Below are 27,840 nucleotides of genomic sequence, written 5' to 3'. Positions count from 1 at the left end.
AAAGCCTGATATTGATATACAGTATTTGTTTCTTCACAGATTCATCTTGAAATTATCATAAACATTGCGCTGCGGTGGTCGAAATGTCTGTTCTTTTATATTATTTTAAAATGATGGTACTGTGCCATCATATCATTCAACCACCGTTGCAAACTTGCAATGTCATTCCGAATTTTAATATTCTTATAAAATGGCTTTTAACAAATTGAAAAAGTCTTATAATAAATGAAATAATGTTTAGTTTCTTGTCAACTCTGCAATAATAGATATATAAAAATAGTTGTAAAACAAAGATGCATGAATTGTTTCTTGATAACGAGCATCGAACAAATTTGTTTTTCAACAGTTATTGACCATTTCTACTTCTCATTATATATTCTTGAAATCTATCTCCTCCCTGGAGATAGAGTGGACCGTTAAATTTTCAGTCATCCCTAAAATCCATGACTCATCGATTATTCTTTTTTTCAGCTTGGCTTTATGACACACATATCAAATACTCCCTAAGAAAAAGGGTTCACAGTTTTTCACTTGTACTCCCTCTTCCTTCCGATGGTAAATTAAAGCGTCCATGCATTCTGTTGGTAAATGCTATTCATTTTTTTTATGTTCCCAAATAACTATTGTTGTTTCCTATATACCTAATTGCCACATAGAAGAGGATAATGATTCATCTATTTTGGAGTTATAACAATACAATAGTATAAATACCTTAAGTATTTACTTCAATGCCAATAATCAAAATAGACATTGATATCTGAGGTTTGTTTTTAGTCCGTCTCTACTCAGTCTCTACTCAGAAGTTATAAGGTTTTCTAATCATCATATATGACAGCAAAGCTTGCAAGGCTACTAAAAATATTGCAGATTTTGAATTTGAGTCATTGGAGATTCTAAGAGCATTATTTAAGAACCGGTTCTTAGTTTTTTTAGTTAAAAGTTAAGAGACGGTTTCTTATATTCCGCTAAGAACCTCATTCTAAGAACCTCCAATTATTCCGATACTCTTAGGTTTAAATAATTTTGATGATTGAAATAAATTATATAATATTTTAGGAGAAATCATATGAGATGGAGATGATGTTAATCTTTTCTAGAACATATATAATTTTTTTCTTAAAAAACTAAAAGCAACAATACAAATGAACGGATTTGAAGGTTGCATTATTCTAAGGTAGTTATTCTCTTAATCAAAGATTACAAAATTTCCCAACAATCAAAAAGATGTCAGCTTTCTTACAACTTCTTTAGTAAAGCTGAAAACTGTATATTGTTTTATCGGGAAAAAACATATATAAAATTAAGGTTTTGTACATAGTATACACTTTCCTTACTATATCAGACTCCACTATCCACTATCTTTCACAAATACAATTATCGAGAGCATCCTTGAAATGGCAAGCAAGAAAAAAAAGTAAGTTTTAAATTAACAACAGCTTGGCTAAAAAAGCTCACTCTGCTTTTTTAAAGGTTATACTTAATTTTATTCAAAGATATTCGAACTTATTCATTTTTATTATAGTCTCATTGTTTTTTGGTGTATTGTTTGCACTGTTTTTGGTTCTCTGTGAGTATGAATGCTAGCTAAGAGAAAATGATTAGATACCTAAGTTCCAAATCTACTAACATTCACAAAAATTAATTAGCTATATCGATAAGTATTTTTTGTCCAACAATTCAAAATACTGTGACACAAAAACAACATTGCCATAAACCATTAAGGTTACATGTGATTATGTTGTGGTATATATAACCAAATTTTAGTTCTAGCCTTCTAGGGATACCACTACGTTGTTAAACTTCCAAAAGATTACAAGGTTTAGTTCATGGAGCCATGGATGTGTTACATTCCTTAATTACGTTAATTAATTTTGATTATACAGAAGTCATTCCAATAGATTCTTCTTTCAACCTATGTCTACTCAATAAATTAGTGGATAGCGAAATATTCTAATTACAGTTAATCATTAAAGTTTATAGTCTTTCATTCAACAACAAAAAGAAAAGAGACGTAATATTGTGACTAAAAATAAATGGGTATTAATTTTGAACCATTCATTACAGTTTTGCTTACACATTTATATATTCTAATTAAACAAGCTACTTGTAGTACAATATTACTCTTAGTGCTTGAACGATAGAAAAAGAGATTCTTTTGTATTGGGTCGCAAAAGGGATGCAATGAGTAAAAGTCACAATATTGATTAATACAATAAGAGTCGAATGCAAAGCAAAAATTAGGTTTCATTAAAGGAACAATTCCGAAACCTTCTACAGAACCGGATCTCTCTCGATGGCAAGCTACAAACTCAATGATAGTCTGTTGGATTAGAACATCCATAGATCCGAAGATTCGTTCTACTGTGACGTTTGTTCCAGAAGCTCATAAATTATGGGATAATCTTCAACGCTGTTTTTCCGTTAAGAACGGAGTTCGTATTCATCTACTTCATGACGAAATCAATACATGCCAACAGGATGGTCATACAGTGATCGAATACTTTGGCCGCCTCGCGAAACTCTGGGAAGAACTAGACAATCTCAAAATTCCTCGGTTGTGTTCGTGTGAAGCGGCATCGGAAATAGAGAAAGAAAGAGAAGAAATACGCGTTCACAAATTCCTTTTTGGCCTCGACCAATCGCGTTTTTGAAACATCCGATCACAGATCATTGATGAGGATCCTCTACCAGATTTAAACAATGTCTACTCCAGAGTAATCCGAGAAGAGCAACATAATAACTCTGCACGGTCTAAGGATGTGAAAACAGAGGCAATTGGTTTTCATGCCCACACCGATACACCTCCGGTTGACTCTCTTCAATCTACAGCCGTGACAAATCGCTTCCGTGATCCTAACATAACCTGTACGCATTGTTCTCGGAAAGGACAAGACAAATCTGAATGTTTTCTTCTTCACGGGTTCCATGACTGGTGGTATGAACAAAAAAATACCTCCTTTTCAGGGGGTTCTTCCTCTGGTTCGTCTCAGCATGGTCGAGGAGGAAGGTATTCAAACAACGGCAACCGTGGCCGTGGGCGCTCCAATTCAGCTAGAGCAGTTTCAAACAATACAACTTCAACCAATTCAGCAAATCAACTAAGTGATCCAATCGGTCAGATAACTCAGCTTCTACAACTACTTCAAAACTCAAAGTCAACCATATCAACGGAGAAACTATCTGGTAAACCAACACTCAAAGATGTCATTATTGACACTGGAGTCTCTCATCATATGACCGGAGATATCTCATTACTTAAGGATGTGGTTGATATTTTGCCTTCCTCGGCCAAGTTTCCAAATGGCCGTGGCTCGCAAGCAAGCAAAAAGGGCACGCTAGTGCTCAACGAACATTACTTATTGACTGATATTTTATATGTTCCTGATTTTAATTGCACACTCATCTGTGTCGCGATTACTAAAGCAAACTGGATGTATTGCTATCTTTACTGATACTTTACATGTCTTGCAGGACCATTTTACGAAGACCCTGATTGGAACGGGTGAAGAACGTGAGGGGGTCTATTACTTTACCGGGGTCACAGCAGCACGAGTACATCGAACTGAGTTAAAGAATTCTTCAACATCAGAACTATGGCATCGACGGCTAGGACACCCATCTTATAGGGTTTTATCGGCTTTACCGGTTTTAGATAGAATGGTTTTTGATTCAGAACAAGCTGCGTCTTGTGAAAATTTTTTTCGTGCTAAGCAAACACAACAATTTTTTAATGATAGTTTTAATAAAGCTTATGCGCCTCTTTCTGTAGTACATTGCGATGTTTGGGGACCCTATCGTACTACTTCGTCGTCTGGTGCGAGATATTTTCTTACTATTGTCGATGATTTTTCCAGAGCAGTCTGGACCTACTTGATGTTAGAAAAATCAGAGGTTGCTCAGTTGCTTCGCGAGTTTATTGCCTTGGCCGAACGTCAGTTTGAGAGGCAAGTTAAAAAAAATCGCTCAAATAATAGATCAGAATTCCTTGTCCTCAAGTCATTCTTCAGACAACTTGGTATTGAACATCAGACTTCATGTGTTGATACTCCTCAACAGAACGGACGGGTTGAAAGAAAACATCGTCATATTTTAAATGTGGCCAGAGCATGTCTTTTCCAGGCACGTCTACCGGTCTCATTCTGGGGAGAGAGCATCCTTACTGCATCTCACCTTATCAATCGCACACCTTCTCAAGTCTTGAAAGCGAAAACACCTTACGAAGTCTTATTTGGCAAGAAACCAGACTTTGATAAGCTACGTGTCTTCGGGTGTCTATGCTACTCTCATCGTAAGGCTAGGGATAAGGATAAGTTTGGTGATCGTAGTCGCAAGTGCATATTTGTTGGATATCCTTATGGAAAGAAGGCATGGCGTTTGTATGATCTTACTATCACGAGTTCTTTGACAGTAGAGACGGTGTCTTCTCTGAACAAAAATTCCCTGGTGTTGACTCTGAAGAATATGTCTCTCCACCGCTTAATACGTATGATCTTAGTATTGATGATTGGTTGCTACCACCTGTCGACTTAAGGGGGAGCACCACAACTATTCCGGTTGAGGAGCCTGCTGCTTTTACTGATCAGTCACCTCCTCTGGATCAATCTTCTACTACACAACCAACGGCGACATTGTCTCCAACGACGACGACTGTGCCTACAGCAGAGCCATCATCTCCTTCGAATGAGGTTGTTCCATCCTCACCGTCTCATGTATCTCTTGTGAACTCGGATATTGAACCCTCTGGATCTCCTGGTATTCCAGAAATTCTTGGTCGTGGTCAGCGACATAGGACACCTTCTGTTCTATTGAAAGATTATGTTACTCACTCTGCTTCTTCGACCCCCCCTCACGTTCTACCACCTTCGGATCAAGGGTCTTCACTAACGGTCTCAGGTATGACTCCATATCTCATCTCAAGTTATGTGTCTGATCATGTTTTTCAGATACACATAAAGCTATCATGGCTGTTATCATCAATGATGACGTTCCGAAGAGTTTTAAAGAAGCTGTTAAACACAAAGAGTGGAACGAGGCCATGTTTAAAGAGGTGGATGCTTTTGAAGTGACTGATACTTGGGATGTCACTAATCTCCCACTGGGCAAGAAGCCTCTATGCAACATGTGGATCTAAATGCACTAGGTGAAGTTGAACGCAAGAAGGCTCGCTTAGTTGTTCTTGGTAATAATCAGACATAGGGAGAAGACTTCTAGGACACGTTCGCACCAGTGGCTAAATTAACTACGGTTTGTATTATTCTAAAGCTTGCTGCAATGAAGAACTGGATTGTTCACCAAATGGACGTCAGCAACGCGTTCTTACATGGTGACCTTGACGAAGAAATATATATGAGGCTACTGCTAGGTTTACTTTGTTCGGATCCTAACAAAGTCTGTAGGTTGAAGAAATCTCTATATGGCTTATGCCAGGCCCCGCGGTGTTGGTATTCTAAACTCGAAAAGGCGTTGCATGGTTTTGGTTTCTCCAACGAATATGCCGATCAGTCCCTGTTCTCCAAAGTCTGTGGTTCTACTTGTATACATTTTCTTGTCTATGTAGATGACTTTGTCATCGCTTCTAATGATGCCACTGCTCTTCAAGAGTTTAAGGACTATCTTCAAAAGTGTTTCCGCATGAAAGATCTTGGCAAGCTAAAGTACTTTCTTGGCTTAGAGGTGGCGCGTAATGCTTCTGGTTTCTATATCTCACAACGCAAATACGCGCTTGACATCATAGCTGAGACTGGTCTGCTCGGAGCTAAACCGTCTCATGTTCCTATTGAGCTCAATCATCAACTTGGACGGGCTCAGGGAGCTCTGGAAAATACACAACAGTACCGGCGACTTGTAGGCCGTCTGATATATCTTACTAACACGCGCCCGGACCTTGGTTATACTGTTCATATTCTCTCGCAATTTATACAGAAACCGCTTCTACCTCATTGGGAGGCGGCTCTCCGAGCTGTCAGATATCTCAAGGGCACACCTGGTCAGGGTATCTTCTTGAACTCTAATGATGATCTTCATGTGAGTATTTACTGCGACTCGGACTTGTCTGCGTGTCCTCATACGCGACGTTCTTTGAGTGCATGTATCACGTTTATTGGTGAATCTTCGGTGTCATGGAGAACAAAGAAGAAAGATATTGTATCTCTTTCATCAGCAGAAGCTGAATATCAAGCTATGTCGGAAGCTCTCAAGGAGTTAAAGTGGTTAACAGGTTTGCTAGGGTCGTTTGGTTTTGATCATTCTACTCCGATGAAACTATTTTGTGATAACAAGTGTGCCTTACACATTGCTGCCAATCCAGTGTTTCATGAGCGTACTAAACACATTGAGAGGGATTGTCATCATGTATGTGACGCTGTCAAGGCCAAGATGATCACTACTGAGCATGTTACTTCCAATAATCAGTTGGCGGATGTTCTTACTAAGGCCTTACCTCGTCCTTAATTTGAGAATCTTATGTCCAAGTTGGCGGTTCGAAATCTCACAATTCCAACTTGAAGGGGAATATTAGGATAAATCTTAACTATATTTAGATAATCATGGTTTAATTCTAGTTCTTATCGTTATAGGCTTATTCTCTTGTATAAATACTCGGCATTTGCTATTCTAATAAACAACACAAAGTATTTCTTTAAATGCTTATAATTATCTTAATATTTATCGCCAGATATATACAAAACACCATCATATAATTATACTGATAGTTGAAAAGAATGTAAGCAAATAACGATTGGTCAGGATTAGTTTATGCTTAATGAGAAGAAATGTTTAAATAATTTGCATTAGAGAAAAGGAATAATGACCATCTCGAATCAACACATGCACTCGAATAGAATGGTCAATGTCTTCTATTGGCTATTAGTCCAATATTATTTATTTTACAAAATTTCCACAGTGACTTAAAAAACGAAAATTATGTACAAGTATTCATATATGAAACACGCGCCCTCTCTCTCTCTCTCTTTATCTCACACACACACACACAAACACGCAAGTTGAGAAAAGAGGATCAAAGACAATTAACCCTAAACTCACCCCACCACAAAATATAGGGTTCGCTAAAACGTAGTTAATGAACACATCATTACAAGCAGGTTTTTATACGATTATAACTTAATAATTAAACAGTCCTGAAAGATCCCAATCCTGTGAAAATGAGCCAGGAAACATCTCATAATCACCTTCTAACAACTGTTGAGGTGGATAAACCCAAAAGTCTGCCGGGTCAGAGAAAATGAACTCGTTACTTAGCTGAGTCGTGCCATCATAGCTCGATCCTAAACTCGGCAGCTCAACAATCTCCCCTAGCTCCTCAGAGCCTGTCCCTGAAGAAGACACAGGAGACTCCAGCGAAGAGGTAGACTGTGAGGACGAAAACGTAAAAGATGAAGAAGAAGTAGAAGACTGTGAGGTGGTGGTCATGATGATCTCCATGTGTGCAGCTTTGAGAGCTGCGGCTTGGATGTCTCGAGGGCTGAGAGAGCTTGGCCGTGGGAAAGAACCGGCGAGGTCAGGGAAGTTGAGTATCGTGGAGGCTCCTTTGATGCTCAGAGCGGCTACGTCGTGTGCACGCGCCGCCATCTCTGGTGAAGGAAACGTTCCTAGCCAGATACGAGATTTCTTCCTCGGCTCTCTTATCTCGGACACCCATTTTCCCCAGTTCCTCTTTCGGACACCTCGATAAACCGGATGCTTACCGGAATCTCTAACAAGATTAGTCTTCTCTTTCTTGTTTTCTTGACTCACTGAGTTAGTCACCGAGTTCTTGAACGTACTCTCTAATGCCGTCATTGGTGATCTTACTTTTAACAAGAGCTATATACCAAAAACACCAATGGCACATTAACCACTGTCTTTTTTGGATTTGGAGGTTTTTGGTAGTGAAAAGGAATGAAGTTAAAGAAAAAAAGTTTGAGAATTTTACAAAATATATTATTTTTGGAAATGAGTTAATGAAGGAAAGTGAGAGACATAGCTTGATGGGTATTTGTCTTCATTCCTCAATCAACTCTCTTATTTATATGCAACAATTGCTTTGGGGTTGTGGTAGGGGTGAATAGGAAGATATGCGACAATATTTCACTAGGCAAGTAAAATAAGAAAGGACCCACGGGGCTAAATTTGATTTAGATGCCCTTAAAAGACCCGTACGTATTTTTATTAATCATGACAACAGCATAATCCTATTTGCCTTTACCCAAAAAAATGAATACTTTAAGAGAATAATATTTTTTACTTGTTTCTTTCTTCCGATTTGTTTTTCTTTACTACTGAGAGTAAGAGATGTGTTTTATTGTGGAAACTTTTGAGCAAAACAACGATGTATGTTCTAAAGATGAAGAGAGTTTTCTCATCTGAAATTATCATTTAAAACATTGGAAAACGATTTTCTCATGTGATGAATATTATGAATAGTAAGAATATCATAATTAAATTGTTAAATATAAAACTATGAAAATTAGAACTCCATTTATCATGATCTATATGTTAAGTTTTAACATATAGTTATAAAATAATACATCATTTATTAGTAAATATATTCATTCACATTAATTAATGAAATGTACAATGGGACTGGTTTATATACATGACTCGATCAGGCTAACCAGAAGCCTTAACCACTAAACCAATCTAAACAGACTCAATGTACAGATTAGATAACCGGTATATACATGGATAACATAATTAATCTATTAAAACTATTTTCACCACTCTGTGATTATTCGTTAAGAAATCCTACTTAGTTAAAGTGGTTCTGCTGTTTTAGTAATACTATAATGCTATTCTATTACCCTGCCCTAATGTTTCTTTAAAAAAAAAAGTTTTAGTTTTGAAATTAAAGAAAACAATTTCAGAACAAATGCAATTACGTACGAGAATAGGATCTAATATGCAACTAATGATCTCTTTCTGATTTCTCAAAGCAAATTATTGTTTCCTTTAGATTAAATCTTAATATAAAAATGAATAAAAGTTCCCTTTAGAATTTAAGACAACATCGATATAATGAGATAAATTATTGATATAATGAGACAAATTAACTTGTGTAGTGTAGTGCCGAATGCCGACTGAATAAATCTTTAATTATATATAAACACGATCGCGACTATTTATTAGACTTTTATTAATTTCCCCCTTCGTGTTGAAAATGGTATATCAACTGTTTCTAGTTATTTTAAGTTTTCATCTCAAATTCACTGTTCAATTATCTCTGGTCGTGATCTCAGCATCATCATGTTTGTCACTACAGAAACATTATCTACATATAAAAACATAAATATTTTTCGTCAATCATATATATGTTTGTATATATGCATATGAGGTACCCCAAATATACAATTAAGAGGATTCAGATAAATTTAAAGTTTAAAGCTTAATTAGATTCGAGATCGTAAAATTGTGCAGTCTTTTGCTCAATTTGGCCGACCGACCAATATAGCTAAAGAGAGAAATTACAGCATTAAACTTTTGTTCAAAATTTTAGAATTAGTTAATGTCTTAAATACTTAAACATGTATTCCATTGTAATGATCTAACACCAAAAAACTGTAAACAATATTTATATATTTGTAGTCAACTGGTTGACCACCTCTGATTATTGTTTTTAATGGGTTGGACAATTTGATTCTGGTGTGTAGCATTAACATCCATGTAAAGCTAATTATAAATTATAATTGGTGTACCAAAAGAACGGTTAGAAGCCACAATTTAATAGTTCATGATAAACCTTTTGTCACACATGTGAACTCAAGTCTCTAAATTTGTTCTTGGGTCGTGGCAGGATTAACTTTGAGAATGATTCCAAATATGACAGCTTATATATTCGATTTTTTTGTACAATTTTTTTGTTTAATTTATCTCTATATATTTATATTGTATTCTACATAAGTTTTTGTATGCTTTGGAAATAGTCTAACATTCAGGTTAAAGACAAATTCCAGTGAAGAAAGAAGAAGTTAGTTACAAATTTGAATACGAACAATAATTATACTAAATCAAGTGGCAGCACGGAACGACGTTGTGCGTTTAACCGTACGTTCAATATGCATACATGCATTTTTAAATTTGCTATGGCAATTAAATTAAAGTTCTGAAAGTTGTAAGCCGCGCGCTAATCATTTGGTGGATGGTCAAAACATAATAAAAGTGTCTAGTCGTTGATGGTTTCATATTATGGCTAACATCGGGTTGAGCGGAGTGGGACAAGCAGATTGATTAGTGCGGTGCGATTTAAGTGTGGTTTGTGTTAGAAAAACGCATACTGCGGGACAAGTGCGTTTCGTCTAAATAAATGGTTTAAAACAAAATGTGAATGGTAACATGTGTAATGAATAGTGTAACTGCGGGATACATAATATATTTATATTTTATAAACTGAAAAATCATTAAAACTAATATTATTTTATATATGTATACATATATATTAGTTTAAAAATATTATATATATCAAATATGAAATTTAATATGTTATTACTCACTAATTATCTTGAAAATTAAAAATTGTAGAAATAATATATTTATGATAGTGATTTAATGTGTTTTTAATATATGTGAAAACAATAAAATATCTATCTTTAAAGAAAGAATGCAGTATATTATAAAGATTATTGCCCTTAAAATAAGATACATATTATAATGTGAGGCACGTAAAAAGAATAACAAAAAATTATCATAAGTTAGGTTCATTTTATAAGTCAATCATATTATAATAAGTATGTAATAAATTTTATAAGACATTAATCGTAGAAAGTATATGTAACTAATAGAAAATATATACATTACCATTTATGTATTTGTAAAATTATACTGTTTTCCTTTAGAAATAGGATAGTATAATAAAACAAATAAACATATAAAAAGTATACTACACATTTTACATGAAATAAAAATAAAAATAAAATAAGTAAACAGCAGTGATGTAACCACACCTATCCTTCTTCTTATTTTTGGGTGCCGTTTATCAAAAAGCTATGTTCGTTTGTATTTTTTTTTATTTTAATTAAAACCACAATACTAAAGTTTGTTTGAATGGTAACCAAATGACGTTTCATACTTTGTCCCGTCCGGACCGCACTAAACATTTGGAGCCTATATGTCTTTGGAAAGCAAACTTGATAATCGAATCTTATATTTCTTAGCGAAAATATTCGGGGATCGATCACAAGAAAAAATAGTTGTCAAAGAGCATAAATATTGATGAACGATTCATTAAAAATTAACAATATATTTTGATCCTTACAAAAAAAAAACTATATTTTGACTTAAAGAATTAGTCATTAAATTATTATCAATTATTGAAAGTCTTTTACAAATGTTATTATCTTTAATATGATCTCATACTTTTATTTTATTTTTTATTTTCTTATTTATTTTTTTATAATCTGGCGGACCAAAATTACTTGGAGGCCTGTCAGCCGGCGCCAAGCAAATCCAGTTATTCGAAATGAGAAGTAGTTACCACACATACGGATATCTAAAATGGTAGATTTCTAATTCAAAGTGCTTAACGCTTTTTGAATCCATTGTGCCGCTCGATCACGCTTGTGTGGTTATTCTATTTAATTTATTGATAAAATATTTATTAAGACTTACTCACCAATGCTAATACTCTGAAGCTACTCAACGTATACAATAAGGTCATAAAGATAGGTGGTGTGACTGAAAACGTCTAGAACCCGGGATATAAATGTTCATATTCTAGGAATTTTATTAAGTGTTCTCCACTTACTAAATTGGACGGAAAATGATATTTAGCTATTTAAGGATGCTATATATGGTTTTATTCTATGGACAAAGAGAGTTTAACTAAACATGATTTTCAAGCTGCTATTATTGTGCTTGAATTAACTACCAAACAAAATCATAATCTCCTAACTCTCTTTATAACTAGAGATTACTATTGAGCAACGTGTTCAAAACAAATTATGAAGTTCCTAAAAACAACATTATAATTTCTCAATGTGTTTCACCTTCAATTAGTGGCCATAGTCTTAGGATAACACATGCAACGTATCGACTTATGATCCCTAATATTATGATTCTCAAGGAGAAAGAGCAAGTTCAAAAAATCAACCCCAAGCAAAAGAAAAGTAAATTTCTCTTACCCATAATAAACTAAACTATTTACATTCAACAGTTAATGAGAGTCATGTTATCATGTTACATGCTCTAGGCACTGAAATAGAATAAACTAAAAAAAAAACTACAAGATCAATGTATTTACCCAAATTTTAGAATGAATCATTCCAAATCCTAACTCTCATTAATTAGTGACTAGGGAATTATACAAGAATTGGTGTGGCTGAATTTTTAGCATTTGGATAAGACAAATCACACACTTGGATAAACTAGCGCGTTTGCCGAAGTTCCTAGATATATACATCATGCAACGCTTTCTACATTCAGATTCTGAGAACCGATCTTTCTAAAATCTAAACAAATTTGACTATCGACTCAAACGTGTCGAATCAAATGTAGCATTATACTGTTTTCGCCTAAAAGTTTTTTTTGTTTAAACATGCAACATAAAAATTGTGTACCTCACTGCTAAGATGTTATTGTATTGTTTTCTTGTTATTTAAAGTCATGAGCTTATATGCATGTCTCTTTTCCAATTGTTACATTGTGTTGAGTTCTAAACCTTAAAATAACATAAAACTTTTTTTCGCAGAGGCAATTAGACTGCATGCGGTTAGAGTTTCTCGTTTATACAGATAATAGTAATATTTTGAAAATCTATGATTATGAGAACATAATATACGGGAAAAATGTTAAGAAAAAAGAACAAAGAAAAGAGAAAAGGAATTTTTTGTGTCGACGGGAGAAAAAAGCTTATCGATGGAGTCATTGGAAAAAGAGCCAAGTTGTATGATTTAATTGGCAAACAAATGGTCCAAGAGAGACATCTGGAAATGTAGGGCATGCCCATAAGTTTTTGCTTTTCTTACATAGGAGATGTAAGGAGTCAACGAAACGCGCGTATCGTTGTCGTTTTGGTCCCATTCATACTCAAAATAATGTTTATGTATATGCATGCAACAGTAGAACTCAATTATTGCAATTTGTCGACATTATTCTACAGGAACTCACCGACCGATGTTATTGTCTGTCGTTGGTATTATAAACGGAAGAACAAGGGATAATTGTGATCCAAAGAATTGTTCGCAGTAACTAGTTTCAGTATCGTTAATGTGTGTCCAGCTTTATTTAATGTCATGTTTTTGGAGCCTACTTAGTTATTGTTGTCGAATCTTATGCATTATTATTCCATCGGTTTCAAATTATGGTTTTAATAATATCTTTTTGAGAAAAGGTTTTAATATTTTCACCTATAAGAAATCTATTATGCTTTACCAAAATAAGTTTGGCTCTTGACTTTCTATTGTATTTTATTATATTATTAACTTAAACTTACACTCAGATGACATCTGAAAATACACAAACAAACGAACATAAAACGATTTTTCATTTGAAATAAAGAAATTGCTTTTTTAATCCATGTCATTTTTTATGTTAAAACTTTTATTCATGTAGTTAAAACAAGAGTTTAAACCTCCACACAAGAAAAAGAAGACGGACGTATAAGAGGAGATTTAGCTAAACCACCAGCAATAATTTTAAAGCATGAGATTAAATGAAGAATTGCTCAACATATCGTGGATGATATTTTTGATAGAAGTCTCATTGGAAAATCATGTGAGAAAACATATCGTGGATGATATTTTTGATAGAAGTCTCATTGGAAAATCATGTGAGAAAACATATCGTGGATGATATTTTTGATAGAAGTCTCATTGGAAAATCATGTGAGAAGATGAAACTTTTCCTCCCTGTTATCTAAGTTCATCATTTATAAGCATGCAATAGTCACTTACTATATGATAATGGGTTTAAAACTTCGGGGGCAGAACATAAAAGGACTAATTCATTGTCGACCATATTAATCAGTGAGCAGTTTCGTTTATGTTTTTTTTTTTTTTTTTTGGTAATTAATGAGATAACTCCTACTTAGATTAGGATAATTCTATATTTCATGATAATGATGTTTCTAAGTTATCTTTATTTGTCCTTATCATGTTAGGACTTACATGTATAAATTCCGAGTCTCTTGCTCAGAGATCAATGAGACTTCTATTCATACTTTACAAACCATTACATGGTATCAGAGCGGAAGATCTTGACCTGCTCTAATTCTTAAATTTTTTTTTCTACTAAAACCTGTTTCGAAAGAAACATGGTCGATAATCCAGCATTGGCATCTCAAGGCGCCATCATAGAGGCTGCCAGAACCTCTCCATACTATCTTCATCCTTCGGATAATCCGGGGGCTCTTATCACCTCTGTTTTACTTAAAGGAGATAACTATACTGAGTGGGCTACGGAATTATCAAATTCAATCCAAGCAAAACAAAAGCTAGGCTTTATCAATGGTACCATCGCAAAACCGACGACGGAACCAGACCTTACTCGCTGGTTGGCAACAAATTCCATGCTGGTAGGATGGATTCGAACCTCCATCGATCCAAAGATAAGATCAACCGTGATGTTTGTCCCTGAGGCTCACAAATTATGGGAAAACCTACAACGCCGCTTCTCTGTCAAAAACGGCGTACGTATACATCAAGTCCGAGATTCTATCAACACATGTCAACAGACTGGACAGAGTGTTATCGAATACTATGGTCGCTTGACTAAACTCTGGGAGGAACTTGATAATTTAACGACAACGCGAGCGTGTACTTGTGAAGCAGCGACAGATATAGAAAAAGAAAGAGACGAAATCCGAGTACACAAATTTCTGTTTGGCCTTGATGAATCACGTTTCCGCAACATACGCTCACAAATAATAGACGAGGATCCGTTACCAGATATCAACAAAGTTTATTCTCGCGTGATCAGAGAAGAACAGCACAACAACTCCCGACCTGCAGAGACAAAAACAGAGGCCATTGGATTCTCTGCTCAAACGGATTTAACTTCATCATCTTCATCAAAACCAGATCCTCTCCAGGCTGCAGTGGTTCGCAGTCGTGATCCTAACAGAGTATGTACTCATTGCTCTCGTACCGGTCATGAGAAATCAGAATGGTTTCTGTTACATGGTTTCCCGGAGTGGTGGAATGAGCAACCAAGGAACAACTCAGGTGGAGGATCATATACTCAGCGAGGTCGTGGAGGACGCTTTTCTAACAATCGAGGTCGTGGGGGTCGTTCCAATACAACTCGAGCAACAACCAATAATGCAACATCATCAACCATCAACAACGATCAGATCGCTCAGATCATTCAGCTGTTGCAGTCCTCTCGTTCGAACATATCATCTGAAAGATTGGCTGGTAAAACAAAATTTTCTGATATCATAATCGACACTGGTGCTTCTCATCATATGACAGGGAATCTATCACTTTTAAGTGATGTCTCAGACGTCCTACCCTCTTCGGTCAAGTTCCCAGATGGTCGTTTTTCACAAGCTCTCAAGAAGGGCACACTTGTGCTCAGCCGTGATTACAGTTTGAAAGATGTTCTATATGTCCCGGATTTCACCTGCACCTTAATCTCAGTGTCTTGCTTACTAAAACAAACCGGTTGCATAGCTATTTTTACTGATACTTTGTGTGTCTTGCAGGACCGTTTTACGAAGACCCTGATTGGAACGGGTGAAGAACGAGAGGGGGTTTTTATTTCACGGGTGTTGTGGCTGCTAGTGTTCATAAGTCTGCATACAAGAACTCCTCTACATCAGAATTGTGGCACCGACGGCTGGGACACCCTTCCTATAAAGTGTTATCGTTTTTACCTATTTTAGACAAGTTGTCTTTTGATTCACACCAAACAGCATCTTGTGAGATTTGTTTTCGGGCTAAGCAAACCCACAGTGTTTTTCATGACAGTTCTAATAAAGCTTCCGATATTTTTTCTTTGATTCATTGTGATGTCTGGGGTCCTTATCGTACACCTTCCTCATCTGGCGTAAAATATTTTCTTACCATAGTTGATGAGTACTCTAGAGCTGTCTGGACATATCTTATGCTTGAAAAATCAGAAGTCGCAACCTTACTACAAGAATTCTTTGCTATTTGTGAGAAACATTTTGGGAAATCTTTTAAAAAGATCAGAACCGACAATGGATCTGAATTCATGGTGCTGTCATCCTTCTTCCGTAAAATTGGTGTTGAGCATCAGACCTCCTGCGTTGATACACCTCAACAAAATGGTAGGGTCGAGCGCAAGCATCGTCACTTGTTAAACGTTGCAAGAGCATGTCTATTTCAAGCCCGACTTCCATCTACTTTCTGGGGAGAAAGCATCCTCACTGCCTCACATCTGATTAATTACACACCATCTCAAGTCCTTGACGGTCGCACTCCTTATGAGCTCCTGTTTGGCAAGAAACCTGATCTTGATCAACTTTGCGTCTTTGGCTGTCTATGTTACGCTCACCGCAAGTCTAGAGACAGAGATAAGTTTGCTGATCGCAGCAGACGATGCATTTTCGTAGGTTACCCTTTTGGCAAGAAAGCCTGGTGTCTGTATGATCTTGACTCTCGGGAATTCTTCTCTAGTCGCGATGTAGCATTCTCAGAATCTAAATTTCCTGGTGTTGGAACAGAGGAGTATGTGACGCCACCAACAAACTCTCATGATCCGGCTATTGATGATTGGTTACTTCCTGCTACTGCATCAAGGGGGAGCACTTCTTTTCCCACGACTGCAACAACTCCTCCTCTCACAGAACCTACTTCTGCAATTTATATTCCTAGTACTCAGTCTGAGCCCGTTATGAGCTCTCCACCGGAACTGCCATCAGCACCTACTGCGATAACTATACCCGATAACACAGCACCTCCTTCTCCGACACCTCAGGAACCTCGCATCAGTTCTCCTCCGGAACCTTCTTCTCCAGGGATACCTGAGATTCTTGGTCGTGGTCAGCGAGTGAAGACACCTTTTGTTCTTCTAAAGAATTATGTCACACACTCAGCACACGTTGATAATAAACCCTCTCTTTCTCTTCCCACGACTGATCAGTGTCTTCTGCGAACATCCTTAGGTATCACTCCGTATCCTATTTCTAGCTATTTATCTGACCATGTCTTTTCAGATGGTCATCGTGCCTTTATGGCCGCCATTGTTACGAGTGCGGTTCCTCGGTCGTATAAAGAAGCAGCACAACAAAAAGTCTGGTGTGATGCTATTTCCAAAGAAGTCAATGCGTTTGAGGACACTGATACATGGGACGCCACAGACCTCCCTCCTGGCCGCAAAGCTCTTGGTAATATGTGGCTTTTCTCCGACAAATATGATGCTGATGGGAATCATCTTCTCCACAAAGCTCGACTGGTCGTCCTTGGAAATAATCAGATAGAGGGTGATGACTTCAATGAAACTTTTGCTCCGGTAGCGAAATTAACTACAGTTCGATTTATTCTAAAAGTGGCAGCAGTAAAAAATTGGCTTGTGCATCAGATGGATGTTAGCAATGCTTTCTTGCATGGGGATCTTGATGAAGAAATATATATGAAGCTTCCTCAAGGATATAAAAGCGCGGATCCGAACAAAGTCTGTCGTCTTAAGAAGTCTCTGTATGGGCTTCGTCAAGCCCCTCGCTGCTGGTATGCCAAGCTCACAAACGCCCTTCTACGGTTTGGGTTCTCACATGACTACGCGGATCAGTCCTTATTCTCTAAAGTCCGTGGGTCTATCTGTATTCACATATTGGTTTATGTTGATGACTTCATCATCGCTTGCAATGATACACAGGCTCTTCAAGACTTCAAAGACTACCTCCACAAATGCTTTCGAATGAAGGATCTTGGCAAGTTAAAATACTTTCTTGGTCTGGAAGTTGCTCGCAGCAACTCTGGTTTTTACTTGTCACAGCGCAAGTATGCTCTTGATATTATCGCCGAGACTGGTCTCCTTGCATCTAAGCCATCTCCGGTACCAATGGAGCTTAATCATAAGCTCGCCAAGGCTGAGGGTCCTTTGGCAAACGCGCAACAATACCGACGCCTTGTAGGTCGCTTAATTTATCTCACTAACACTCGGCCTGATCTTGCGTACTCGGTTCATATACTAGCCCAATTCATGCAGAAGCCACTTCTCCCACACTGGGATGCTGCAATCCGAGTTGTACGCTACCTGAAAGGAAGTCCAGGCCAAGGCATCTTCTTCAAAGCTGATGATCAACTTCGTATTAGTGCATTTTGTGACGCTGACTGGTCGGGTTGTCCTCTTAGTCGTCGTTCTTTTCTGCCTACATTGTCTTTCTAGGTGATTCGCCTGTTTCCTGGAGGACTAAGAAACAAGATGCAGTGGCGCTTTCTTCTGCCGAGGCTGAATACAGGGCCATGTCTGATACGGTTAAGGAACTGAAATGGATGAAAGGTCTTTTCTTATCGTTTGGTCTCTCTCATCCTGATCCTATGTGTCTCTTTTGTGACAGTAAATCTGCTCTCTACATTGCTTCCAATCCAGTTTTTCATGAACGTACTAAACACATTGAGAGGAATTGTCATCATGTTCGGGATGCACTCAAGGCAAAGCTTATCGCCACAGAGCATGTCTCGTCACGCAATCAGCTAGCTGATATTCTTACTAAGTCACTTCCTCGCCCTCTCTTTGAAGAATTGCTGTCCAAGTTGGCTGTTCGCAATCTCACACTTCCAACTTGAGGGGGAGTAATGAGATAACTCCTACTTATATTAGGATAATTCTATATTTCCTGATAATGATGTTTCTAAGTTATCTTTATTTGTCCTTATCATGTTAAGACTTACATGTATAAATACCGAGCCTCTTGCTCAGAGATCAATGAGACTTCTATTCATACTTTACAAACCATTACAGTAATCCAGGGTTCCCCGCTTCGCGGGTCATTCCCTGGGCTCGGTCAGGCAGCGGGCCGGCTTCACCCGGGAGGGTATGTCCTGAGCCCGAAGGCCCAGTACCCGCTTCGTGACATGGATGAGCAGTTCGCCTCCGGCTGGCGTCGAACCCGGAAGCATGACAATTGGCCCCCAAGACTTTAACCAGTAGAGCTGACTCATCCCGTCAGTTTCGTTTATGTTTCTACGAAATTATTCAAATTTGGACCACCATTTTCTATATCTTGTTGTACTGCATTTCTTTCTCTAATTTTATGTGGTATATCTTCTTGATTCATATGTCTCTCTATGGTTGATTATGGAAATAAGTGATAACGACTGAACATCAATATATCACAAATTAGGTAATTATCAGTAAAGACACCATACAGATTGTAGCGTCTAAAGTAATGTTTTTTTTTTTGAGAAAGACGTCTAAAGTAATGTTTTAAATTCAGACTGTAATGATGGTATGAAAAAGGGAAAATGATTTTCCAATGGGTAATATTTTCATAATTATTATCTTTTCAAATTCAACTTACTTACGATAGCACACAATGTTGGGGTGAACCATTAAAATTTATATACGACATTTCAGGTAAAAAAAGGTATTTTCCTTAAGAATACACCGAATCATAGTTATCTTGCCACTGGTTGCAAATACTTTTTTTTTAATAGTGTAAGATTCAAACTTTAGGTCCATAATCTCTCGTAGATTCAAGTAAGTATTTAGATATTTTAATTTGAAAAATAACTTTCTATACCAAAAATAGTTTAAACCCATGACACAATAGAACCAACCCATTTGTGTTATTACTAGGCCACCAACATCTTGGTTGGTTGCAAATACTGCCATATGTTTGATACATTAAGCAGTACAATTGTTTTGTGTAGCCGAACTATCAACTATGTCGACGACTACTCGTCTATCTTTTTGTGTTAAAAGAGTAGACACGTCTATCGGTATGGATATTTTACCTGTAATAATTAAACCAGACTGCTGTCGTCATCTTCTTCAATTCTGGGACCAAAAACGGTTACTTGATGAGTCGATTTTTAAACAAGAGTTTCCTATGGTACGTCAAAATAATGCAGTTCGGTAAATAAATTAAAAACCTATGAAAATGAAATATGAAAGACAACATGAGCAGCCTATTATATTCATTTAATTTATAATTCTTCCTAATTTTAAGGTTAGGACTCCGGTTGTGAATGGTGAGCAGACAAAATGCGCTGCAGTACAGCAGTGGCACTGTAGTAAAAGTCGTTCTACAGTCAGTACTTTATGTTATTCATACAAAAAAGCAGCTTTATTACAGTTGATTTATTTTTTTTTCATTTTTTTGTAATACATTATAAGCTATTTGAACCGCATGTTAGCCATTTGAAATATGATAGTTTCAATACGGTTCAAGTGTAGGTCACAAATAAGAGTTAGAAACAATATTAGTTAAGTTAAATATTAAAAAAAAAAAAATTTAGTGAAAAGTTAAACGTTACACTTAGATCACCGAAAATACTAGACTTGTCTTCTCTCGATAGATTTACAAAATTTCAATTATTTACCTATATATTAATTAGTTTAAAACAAAAAAAATATTAATTACTTATCCGTGCCGACATTTATGTAGGAAGATTTATATATTTTCTTCTTCAAAAAATGTTGTGTTTTGTCGGTGATTGGACATCATGTTTATAATTTTAAAATGACAATAATAGTATTAATGTGAACTATATAGTTTGAGCTAAGAATCGTTCATTATTTATAAAATCAGATAAATATATTTTAAGTTAAGTGTTTGTAACAAAATAATTTATTGGTAAAAAAAAAGAAAAAAAAAACAGATCAACGCCACCAAATGTTAGCGGATGAGATCTGCATGCAGATCTCCCGTTTTTTCCACAAAAGGACAAAAATATTGAATTGCATGCAGATCTTCCGTTTGAACTGCTTTTAAAAACAGAAAAATGTGAATGATGATTTAAGTGTAGGAGAGTTATTTGTGCGGAAGATCTGCTTTTGTCCCACCGTTCCATTCGAACACTTAAGTGAAAACATATTGAAAATTTGCTTGGTGAAAAGTAAAAACAGCTGAAAAATTGGAAATGATAAGGTTTATTTATTTTACGTAAGAGACAGACAAAACATATTGAAAAGAAACATGTCTCCCGTAACGTCAAACATCGCCATCGCCATTTATTGCCCTTTTCTCTGTATAGCTTTTCTCCCAAGAAGGTGATATGACTCTTCTAAAACTTAATAATAAATTCATCAAAAGAAGAAGAATATAGGATAATAACTCCACCGAAATTCATCAAAAGAAGAAGAATATAAGGATTTGGTGGATTTGAGGGCGGAGTTTGATCGCCGTTGGAGGAGGTTTCGTTTGGGTCGTTAGATTCATGGTGAGGGGTTCTTTCCGGTGTATCTTCGGTGAACACCGGTGGCTCCGGTGATGAATCTCGATACATGGGAGATGGAGGTGTCGTCAACACGTGTTCCTCATCGGTGAGGAGTCCAACACGTGTTTTGGTTCTTTTAACAGGACGACACGTGCATGGGGAAAGCCTAGTGGGCTTCGGATGTTGGGTTTGTGGCCTCGGGTTTTTGGGGCGCCGGGTTCGGTTTAATGTTTGTTTGGGCTTTGACCCATAACGTTTTTTAAGTTTGCTCTTTGGGCCTTTGTGATGTTTGGTTTCTAGGTTTGACCCATCAATAATAATAATAGATGGAAAAAAAAATATATAGACTGAGATTGGTTTTCTGCAAACATGGCAGTTCCTTGTTCCTCACATGCTACTCTGTTTTAGCTCCTGAATTGAATATAAACCACATACTATATATCATTAATATTCATACCGGTTCAATCTACTCAACCCAAACCGGTCAAACCCGGATTCACATTGTACATGAAACACATTTGCAAGTGTATTACTCAAAGAAAAAAACAAGGGAAGAGAGTGATGGAGTCGGAGGAAGTGGTGAACCAAGGCTAGAACGTCTAAAGGAGACGAGTCAACAAAAGAATGAAAAGACTCTGGCTCATTGTTTTTGGGATTTACAAACAACTAGGCATTTATAAGTGATTATATATTATGTATTCTTTTGTGCATTCTTCTTTTATCCAATCCGAAAATTAGCAAAGGAGACTTAAGTCTTAAGACAGATTTTCTTATGGAGAATTCGTAATAGAAGAACCGATTCTTGAATCGCTGTTTAGGATTGTAATCGGAGATTGTTTTGTTTGGGTTGAATAATTACTATCTCAAACTTAACAGTACATGTACAAATGAGACCACAAGTTTTATTTATGATATGGAATCTGTAAACTGAAATTTATCCGTGTAACAGAAATGTACAAATGAATTGTATGAATCACAAAACTAACTAAACAGAAATCTGAAAAACCCGGTTAAACCAAACCGAATGAAGAATCATATGAAACATATCATACTTCTCAGGCTGTACATGCCACAGAAAATGCTTCTGCACTCTCTTTACCCTCATCTGCATCTGCCTGTACCTACGCTCCGACACCGACATCAGAATCTTCTTCAAGTTAGGTATATCCTTCTCCGCCACGAATAGCGCAAACGACTCCCAGTTCAAAACCTCGAAAAACGGCGGCACGAAGTTATCAGATATAATAACCGGAACACAGTCGTAGAATATAGCCTCGACCACTCTAGGACTGTTCACTTCAAACCCTTTGGCACAGATACAGTACTTGCTCGTCTTCATGAACTGGAGGTAGTTCTTGTTTCCTTTGGTCCTCGGAAGCTTCCCGAATATTTTTAGGTCGGGGTCTTTGTTGTTGCCCCAGTAAGAGAGCAGGATCGGTCTAAGGTAGCCGTGGTCAGGCTTGCCAGCGAAGAAAGCTAGCGTTGGCCTTTGGGAGGCAGATTTGCCGCCGATGTTGCTTAGTGGTTTCTTGGGATCTCTAACGAATGTCTCTGGTAATGACGTGTCTTTACCAAAGACAAAGCCTTCTTTAACATCAGAGTTGCATAAAGCCCTAATACTCTTTGCGAAGTGATTGCGTGTCTCTGAAGGCGCCTGAAAAATGTCACAAAAAATACCATAACTAATTAGAAAATAATCTGAAAAATATTATATAGAAAATGTGACAAAATATTGACATTACCCAGTCATGGCAAGCTGCAAGGAAATGATCCGCTCCAGAGGTTCGGTTCCAAAAAGGGTACTTAACCGAGATGAAGTCTATGTAGTCTTTAAGATACTGAACGAGGTTGCGGTGACTATGAGAGTCTTGCACGTATAGAGTGACCTCTAGCATCCGAGAGCTAAAGGGTAAGTAGAAAAGATGAGCTTTGGAAGCGTCCTTTGTGACAAACTTGTTGTTGTTGGATTCAATAAGTTTCATGAACCAGCCTTCTGATGCATATATCCCTCTGAGTATTGGACTGTGCATGATAGGTTTGTCTCCTTCTTTGTAAACGTAAACCTTCAACATCTTCTCCATCAACTCATAGCTCCTAAAGGAACTCAATATCAGCTTTGATGCAGTTTCAAGAAAGTAAAAAAAAAAAAAAGATGACTCACCTTTTGAACGTGGAGACGTTGCGGTAAAGAGGTGCGTAAAGGAGAGGGTCTTTGTCATCTATAGGTGCGTTCTCGATCTCGTACTTTGCTTGTAGAAGCTCCAAGTCCGGTTTAGTAACCCATTTTGGTTTCTGAAACACGTTATGGTATTGTTAGTTGAAATGTAAGAATGTGTTTAAATCAAGATGATGATGATGAACCTTTGCTAGACGATTATGTGTAATACGGTTTCGACGCAGCTGCTTGCTCATCTCTGATATCGACATCACTCTTGAATCAGGCGTTTTTGAGTACTTCTTCACGTCAGGAACAAATCTCACAACGGGAGACACACCAGGAACATCTGTTTTAGTTGAGTTCTTGTCCTCTACATGGCTAGTTGCGTTGTCCTTAACCGGAGACGGGTTTGGAATTGGTAAGGAAGCAGGGGACTTAGCACTAGCCACAGGTGCGGTTGCGGTTGCGTTTTCTTTTACTAGAGGTAAGGCAGCAGGGGGCTTAGCACTAGCTGCAGGTGAGGTTGCGTTTTCTTTTACCTGAGAAGGCAAAACGGCGGGAGCGGTTGCGTTTTCTTTTACCTGAGAAGGTGAAACGGTGGGAGCGGTTGCGTTTTCCTTTACCTGAGAAGGTGAAACGGTGGGAGCGGTTGCGTTTCCATTGTTGTCAAAGATCTTATCAACCTCAACTTCCTCATCATCTCCTCCACCACCAGAATCATCCACCAGAGAAGCGTTCTTTTGAGGATAGCTAGGTGCCATAGCTGGAGCCAAGTTACTCTTATGATGCTGGCTGTCTCTTGTGAGTGAAGATGAGTTTCTTGAGAAGGGAAGCTTGGTGGAAGAGAAGAGGGAGGAGATAGTGTTCGGAAGCTCGATGTATTGAAAAGTGACGATGAGAGCAAATGTGAGTCCCATTAGCCATAGAAGACGTCTGCTCTCTACTACCTTCCATAGCCCTGGAAACTCAGGCCTCATCTTCAGGCCCTGTTCTGGGAAAGTAGTGTCAATCTTTATGATCAATCTAATATAGTCAACGCATTAACCAAATTGGATCAAGCTAAGCAATATACAAGAGCAAAGACTAGAAGTTCAAAGCGTTGTGACTCAAAAGTATCAATCTTTGGCAAAATGTCAACACCTTGACCCATTAAAATTGTAAATTCAGAGCTCAAAATGATGCAAAATTGCTTAGAAAATCCTATGAAGTCAAGACTTAAAAAGATTTATTTTCTTTTATTTTCCATATGAAAACTAATATCTGTGATCATTACTCAAGAGAACTATCAGCTGAATCATTGTTTTGACTTTTTCATATTCTCTTTACGGAAACATCATTGCATGCAATATGTTAAAGATAAACAATCATAAACTGAGTTATCAAAGATAATTCAATACTCTGTTCCATGAACAGAGAGAGAATCTGAATAAGGCTTACAAGTTGATCGGGAAGTCAAACAAAGATCAAAGTGAAGCTCAGATGATTGTAGGTAGGTTGATCGTCTTCTTGTCGATACTCTGACCAACGAACAGTAAGCCCTTAAACGAAGGCGCAAGAGATGTTAAGAAAAAGAAAAGTATCTTGAGAAATTTTTCATTTCTTTGTCAGATCTTACGTGTCTGCGTAACTAAAGCTGGTTCGCTCTTTACGAGAAACTCAAAACAGAATCAAGAACCCATTATTAGAAAAAGAGAGGGTATTTTCGGTATTTGGTCGGCGGAGTTTGAGCCGCCGAGCTTTGCTTCTCTCTTGGTTTCTTCCTTCACAAAAAGATTTATTCTTTTGTTTTAGTCCGAGTCAGGTTCATGCGTTATGAAGCGATTCTTGATAATCCACCAAAGATGCATATAAAACAAGAGTAAGGAGAGTTAAATATGGTTCGATTCCCTTACCCTAATTAATATCGAAACTGGTTACAATCCTGAATCCAATTAATGTTGTTTTGACTCGGTTTGATTCTCTTAGTTATCAATCCTCTAACTAAACCGAATGAATCCAAACCAAAATAAAAATACGAATCGTCTTTACAATCCTGTTGAAATTTCAATTGGCACGTTGTTTACTCTTATACCAAAATTATCTAATGGATTGATATGAGAAAAATCAAACCAAAAACTATTCAAACCAAATATGAAAAAAATCTGATCAAATTTTAATTGAAGCAGACCAAACCGAACGAATTGTTATATGGTCTTCGAACCAATAAAATTCTAATGTTTGGAATAATTTTATGGACAAAGGTATCCTTAATATCTTTGTACTATTATCGAGGGTGACGCATTCATTGAGATCGTTGGCATTTTTAATGACCTTTGCAAAGGACAATGTGATCTAAGGTTTCTTGAATGTTGCTGCAGCAATTAATATTTACATTCAACTATTTTTATCGAGATACGAAAATTGTGAATTGATTTTATCGAAAACGCAATAAATTTTACAAAATTTACTGATGACAAAAACAAATTAAGAAAAAAAAAGAACTTTGGATATGAAATATTCCCCCGGAATCATAGTTTATGAATTAATAACTTCAGACGGTTGTACTTAGCAAAAAAAAAAAAACTTCAGACGGTTGTTGTAACACTAACTCTGTATTATACAAAACTGATAATTGAAGGAATATTCCACAACTGACTGTTGTTTAAATATACTACAATCTCCCCACTAGTCGTGCGAAAAAATCGTACAAGGTGTTATACAATTACAAACTCATGCCTCTATGAGAACATTTGACATTTATTTTTGCTCCATCAATCATTATTGTTGTCGTGCACTCGTGTCGAACTAAGACTAGAGCGTTAAATTCGAAAATAAAAACTGTAAGGGAGGAGAGAAAAATAAAAATAACCCAAAACGTATGTCGAAATAAAGTTTGATAAGAATTCTTGATTGTTGCGTATAAAAGCCCAAAATCGAGTTCTATGTGGGTTTGAGATTAAAGCCCATATATTTATACCATATATTTATATTCTTTATTGTATAAGCTTAAGCAAATACGAAAGCCCTTTTTAAAAGAAATTTCTTGCTTGGTTTATGAAATTGAGTTTCATATGAGACCCATTGTTGTGATCTTAGAGTTTCTCAGAACTTGGCAGTTACTGAAGTAGTTTCCTCTGTTCTTCATCAGAGAGAGACATATTAGTTGATAATGGAGTTCATGTCATTTATAGACCGGACAGTTGCAACAAGAAAGTGTAGCTTTGCGAGTTCAGAGACAGAACTTACGTCATTAGTTGAGACTTGAGAGCTGTTGAAAGTTGAAACAAAGGTTAATGAAATCGGTAGCATTCTTGATTGGTTTAGGAAACAGTCGTTTACTAGTTCCAAATCTTATTCGCAGCTTCTGTGGAAAAAAAAAGTTGCATCTTTTTAGTATTGAGACAAGCATCGGTACCAGTGCACGAATGTTCCGTTTTTTTAACAGTAGATGTGCTTTTACGATGCCATATGTTATTCTAGTAGTGATTTGTCTTCCAGTGTTTGGCTTCAGTGTACGTGGCGATTCATACTTTCTCCGTTTGGTAATTTTCTTTTGACTAAATATTTTCACCTTTCGTAATTAGTTAGCGATTTCGTTTGAGACACTAATTTTTTGGATAGTCAAGTTATCCGAAAACATCTAATTTTTAGGGACCTGTTCACCAACGCTAGACACGCTCACATGATTGCAATAGGAATTAAATATTTATATTGTCTGGTCGCACAAACAAATAAATTTAAGTTTGATAGATTTCAAACCCAGAATGGTTAGCATTTTCCAAACCTGACTTACCACTTGATTATGCTCGTGTGGTTAACACACTCATTGAAATGAATTTAACTAGGTCATGTTTTTAACAAATTTATCTGAGCGAGTTTTGTATAATCATGTATGCCTCTCCATCCGAAATAATAAAATTTATCCAATGATATCATTTATTTGATATGCGAAAAATATAAAAAAAATTATCCAATAATTAATAACATCTCCTTCCCCAGTTTGCTTTTGGTTTCCTCATTTGGTCACATGATTTTGGAAGAGGAGAATCATTAGCTACTTTGTTAGTTCAGCTGACAAAAACTATGAATAATTTAACTATGATCATGATAAGAACGACTAGAGCATAACTACAATAATAATAATGATAAGAATCGTCATTGTGTATAGAAAACGTTAAATTATGCCAGGAGACATGAATGATCTATCGCTTACGACTTAACGTGCCAATTTATATATTTGCGCATGGGAACCCATTTTAGGCATTTCTACGTTAACTTCCACTTTTAGTTTTTTTTTTGGTAGAAATTATAACTGAATTCTAATACCCACAAACTAATGTACCTAGAACTTATACAATTAATGTGATTTTTATCCTGCTAGTGCCATGTAATTAAACTTTAGATATGAATGTAACATATAGCTTCACA

General features: G+C 36.6%; 4 protein-coding genes across 5 annotated transcripts; 2 read left to right on the top strand and 2 right to left on the bottom strand.

The window, feature by feature from the left end:
- The first annotated feature begins 2,312 nt into the window (after positions 1-2,312).
- Positions 2,313-5,131, top strand: LOC106303217. Its single transcript, XM_013739548.1, has 7 exons — positions 2,313-2,609; positions 2,667-2,865; positions 2,965-3,338; positions 3,472-3,552; positions 4,120-4,331; positions 4,409-4,893; positions 4,944-5,131. Exons 1-7 carry the CDS (start codon positions 2,313-2,315, stop codon positions 5,129-5,131), a joined length of 1,836 nt encoding a protein of 611 aa, XP_013595002.1.
- Positions 5,132-7,055: 1,924 nt separating this feature from the next.
- Positions 7,056-8,015, bottom strand: LOC106303817 (ethylene-responsive transcription factor TINY). Its single transcript, XM_013740146.1, has one exon. It carries the CDS (start codon positions 7,795-7,797, stop codon positions 7,120-7,122), a length of 678 nt encoding a protein of 225 aa, XP_013595600.1. The 5' UTR covers positions 7,798-8,015; the 3' UTR covers positions 7,056-7,119.
- Positions 8,016-14,239: 6,224 nt separating this feature from the next.
- Positions 14,240-15,666, top strand: LOC106303216. Its single transcript, XM_013739547.1, has 2 exons — positions 14,240-15,515; positions 15,632-15,666. Exons 1-2 carry the CDS (start codon positions 14,240-14,242, stop codon positions 15,664-15,666), a joined length of 1,311 nt encoding a protein of 436 aa, XP_013595001.1.
- A 6,491-nt stretch (positions 15,667-22,157) lies between these two features.
- LOC106301533 (probable glycosyltransferase At3g07620) lies at positions 22,158-25,180 on the bottom strand. 2 transcript variants are annotated; one of them, XM_013737957.1, is made up of 5 exons: positions 24,871-25,180; positions 23,637-24,424; positions 23,437-23,567; positions 23,018-23,369; positions 22,158-22,929 (listed from the first exon to the last, which is right to left on the bottom strand). In XM_013737957.1, exons 2-5 carry the CDS (start codon positions 24,408-24,410, stop codon positions 22,261-22,263), a joined length of 1,926 nt encoding a protein of 641 aa, XP_013593411.1. In that variant the 5' UTR covers positions 24,411-24,424; positions 24,871-25,180; the 3' UTR covers positions 22,158-22,260. The 2 variants fall into 2 exon arrangements, with proteins under 2 accessions (XP_013593411.1, XP_013593412.1); XM_013737958.1 differs by having other exon boundaries at positions 23,637-24,419.
- Between the last annotated feature and the right edge of the window lie 2,660 nt (positions 25,181-27,840).

Source organism: Brassica oleracea, chromosome C7 (genome assembly GCF_000695525.1).
Source record: "Brassica oleracea var. oleracea cultivar TO1000 chromosome C7, BOL, whole genome shotgun sequence".
Classification (NCBI taxonomy): domain Eukaryota; kingdom Viridiplantae; phylum Streptophyta; class Magnoliopsida; order Brassicales; family Brassicaceae; genus Brassica; species Brassica oleracea.
The sequence above is the reverse complement of the archived record's forward strand: the minus strand, read 5'-3'. Positions and strand labels throughout refer to the sequence as shown.

Coding starts and splice junctions, on each gene's coding strand:
- LOC106301533 (XM_013737957.1), bottom strand. CDS start 24,410: ATGAGGCCTGAGTTTCCAGGGCTATGGAAGGTAGTAGAGAGCAGACGT. Junction 23,568..23,636: donor CACATAATCGTCTAGCAAAG/GTTCATCATCAT, acceptor AACGTGTTTCAG/AAACCAAAATGGGTTACTAA. Junction 23,370..23,436: donor AACGTCTCCACGTTCAAAAG/GTGAGTCATCTT, acceptor GAGTTCCTTTAG/GAGCTATGAGTTGATGGAGA.
- LOC106303216 (XM_013739547.1), top strand. CDS start 14,240: ATGGTCGATAATCCAGCATTGGCATCTCAAGGCGCCATCATAGAGGCT. Junction 15,516..15,631: donor TGTGCTCAGCCGTGATTACA/GTTTGAAAGATG, acceptor TGTGTCTTGCAG/GACCGTTTTACGAAGACCCT.
- LOC106303217 (XM_013739548.1), top strand. CDS start 2,313: ATGATAGTCTGTTGGATTAGAACATCCATAGATCCGAAGATTCGTTCT. Junction 2,610..2,666: donor AAGAAAGAGAAGAAATACGC/GTTCACAAATTC, acceptor ATCCGATCACAG/ATCATTGATGAGGATCCTCT. Junction 3,339..3,471: donor CAAGCAAAAAGGGCACGCTA/GTGCTCAACGAA, acceptor CATGTCTTGCAG/GACCATTTTACGAAGACCCT.
- LOC106303817 (XM_013740146.1), bottom strand. CDS start 7,797: ATGACGGCATTAGAGAGTACGTTCAAGAACTCGGTGACTAACTCAGTG.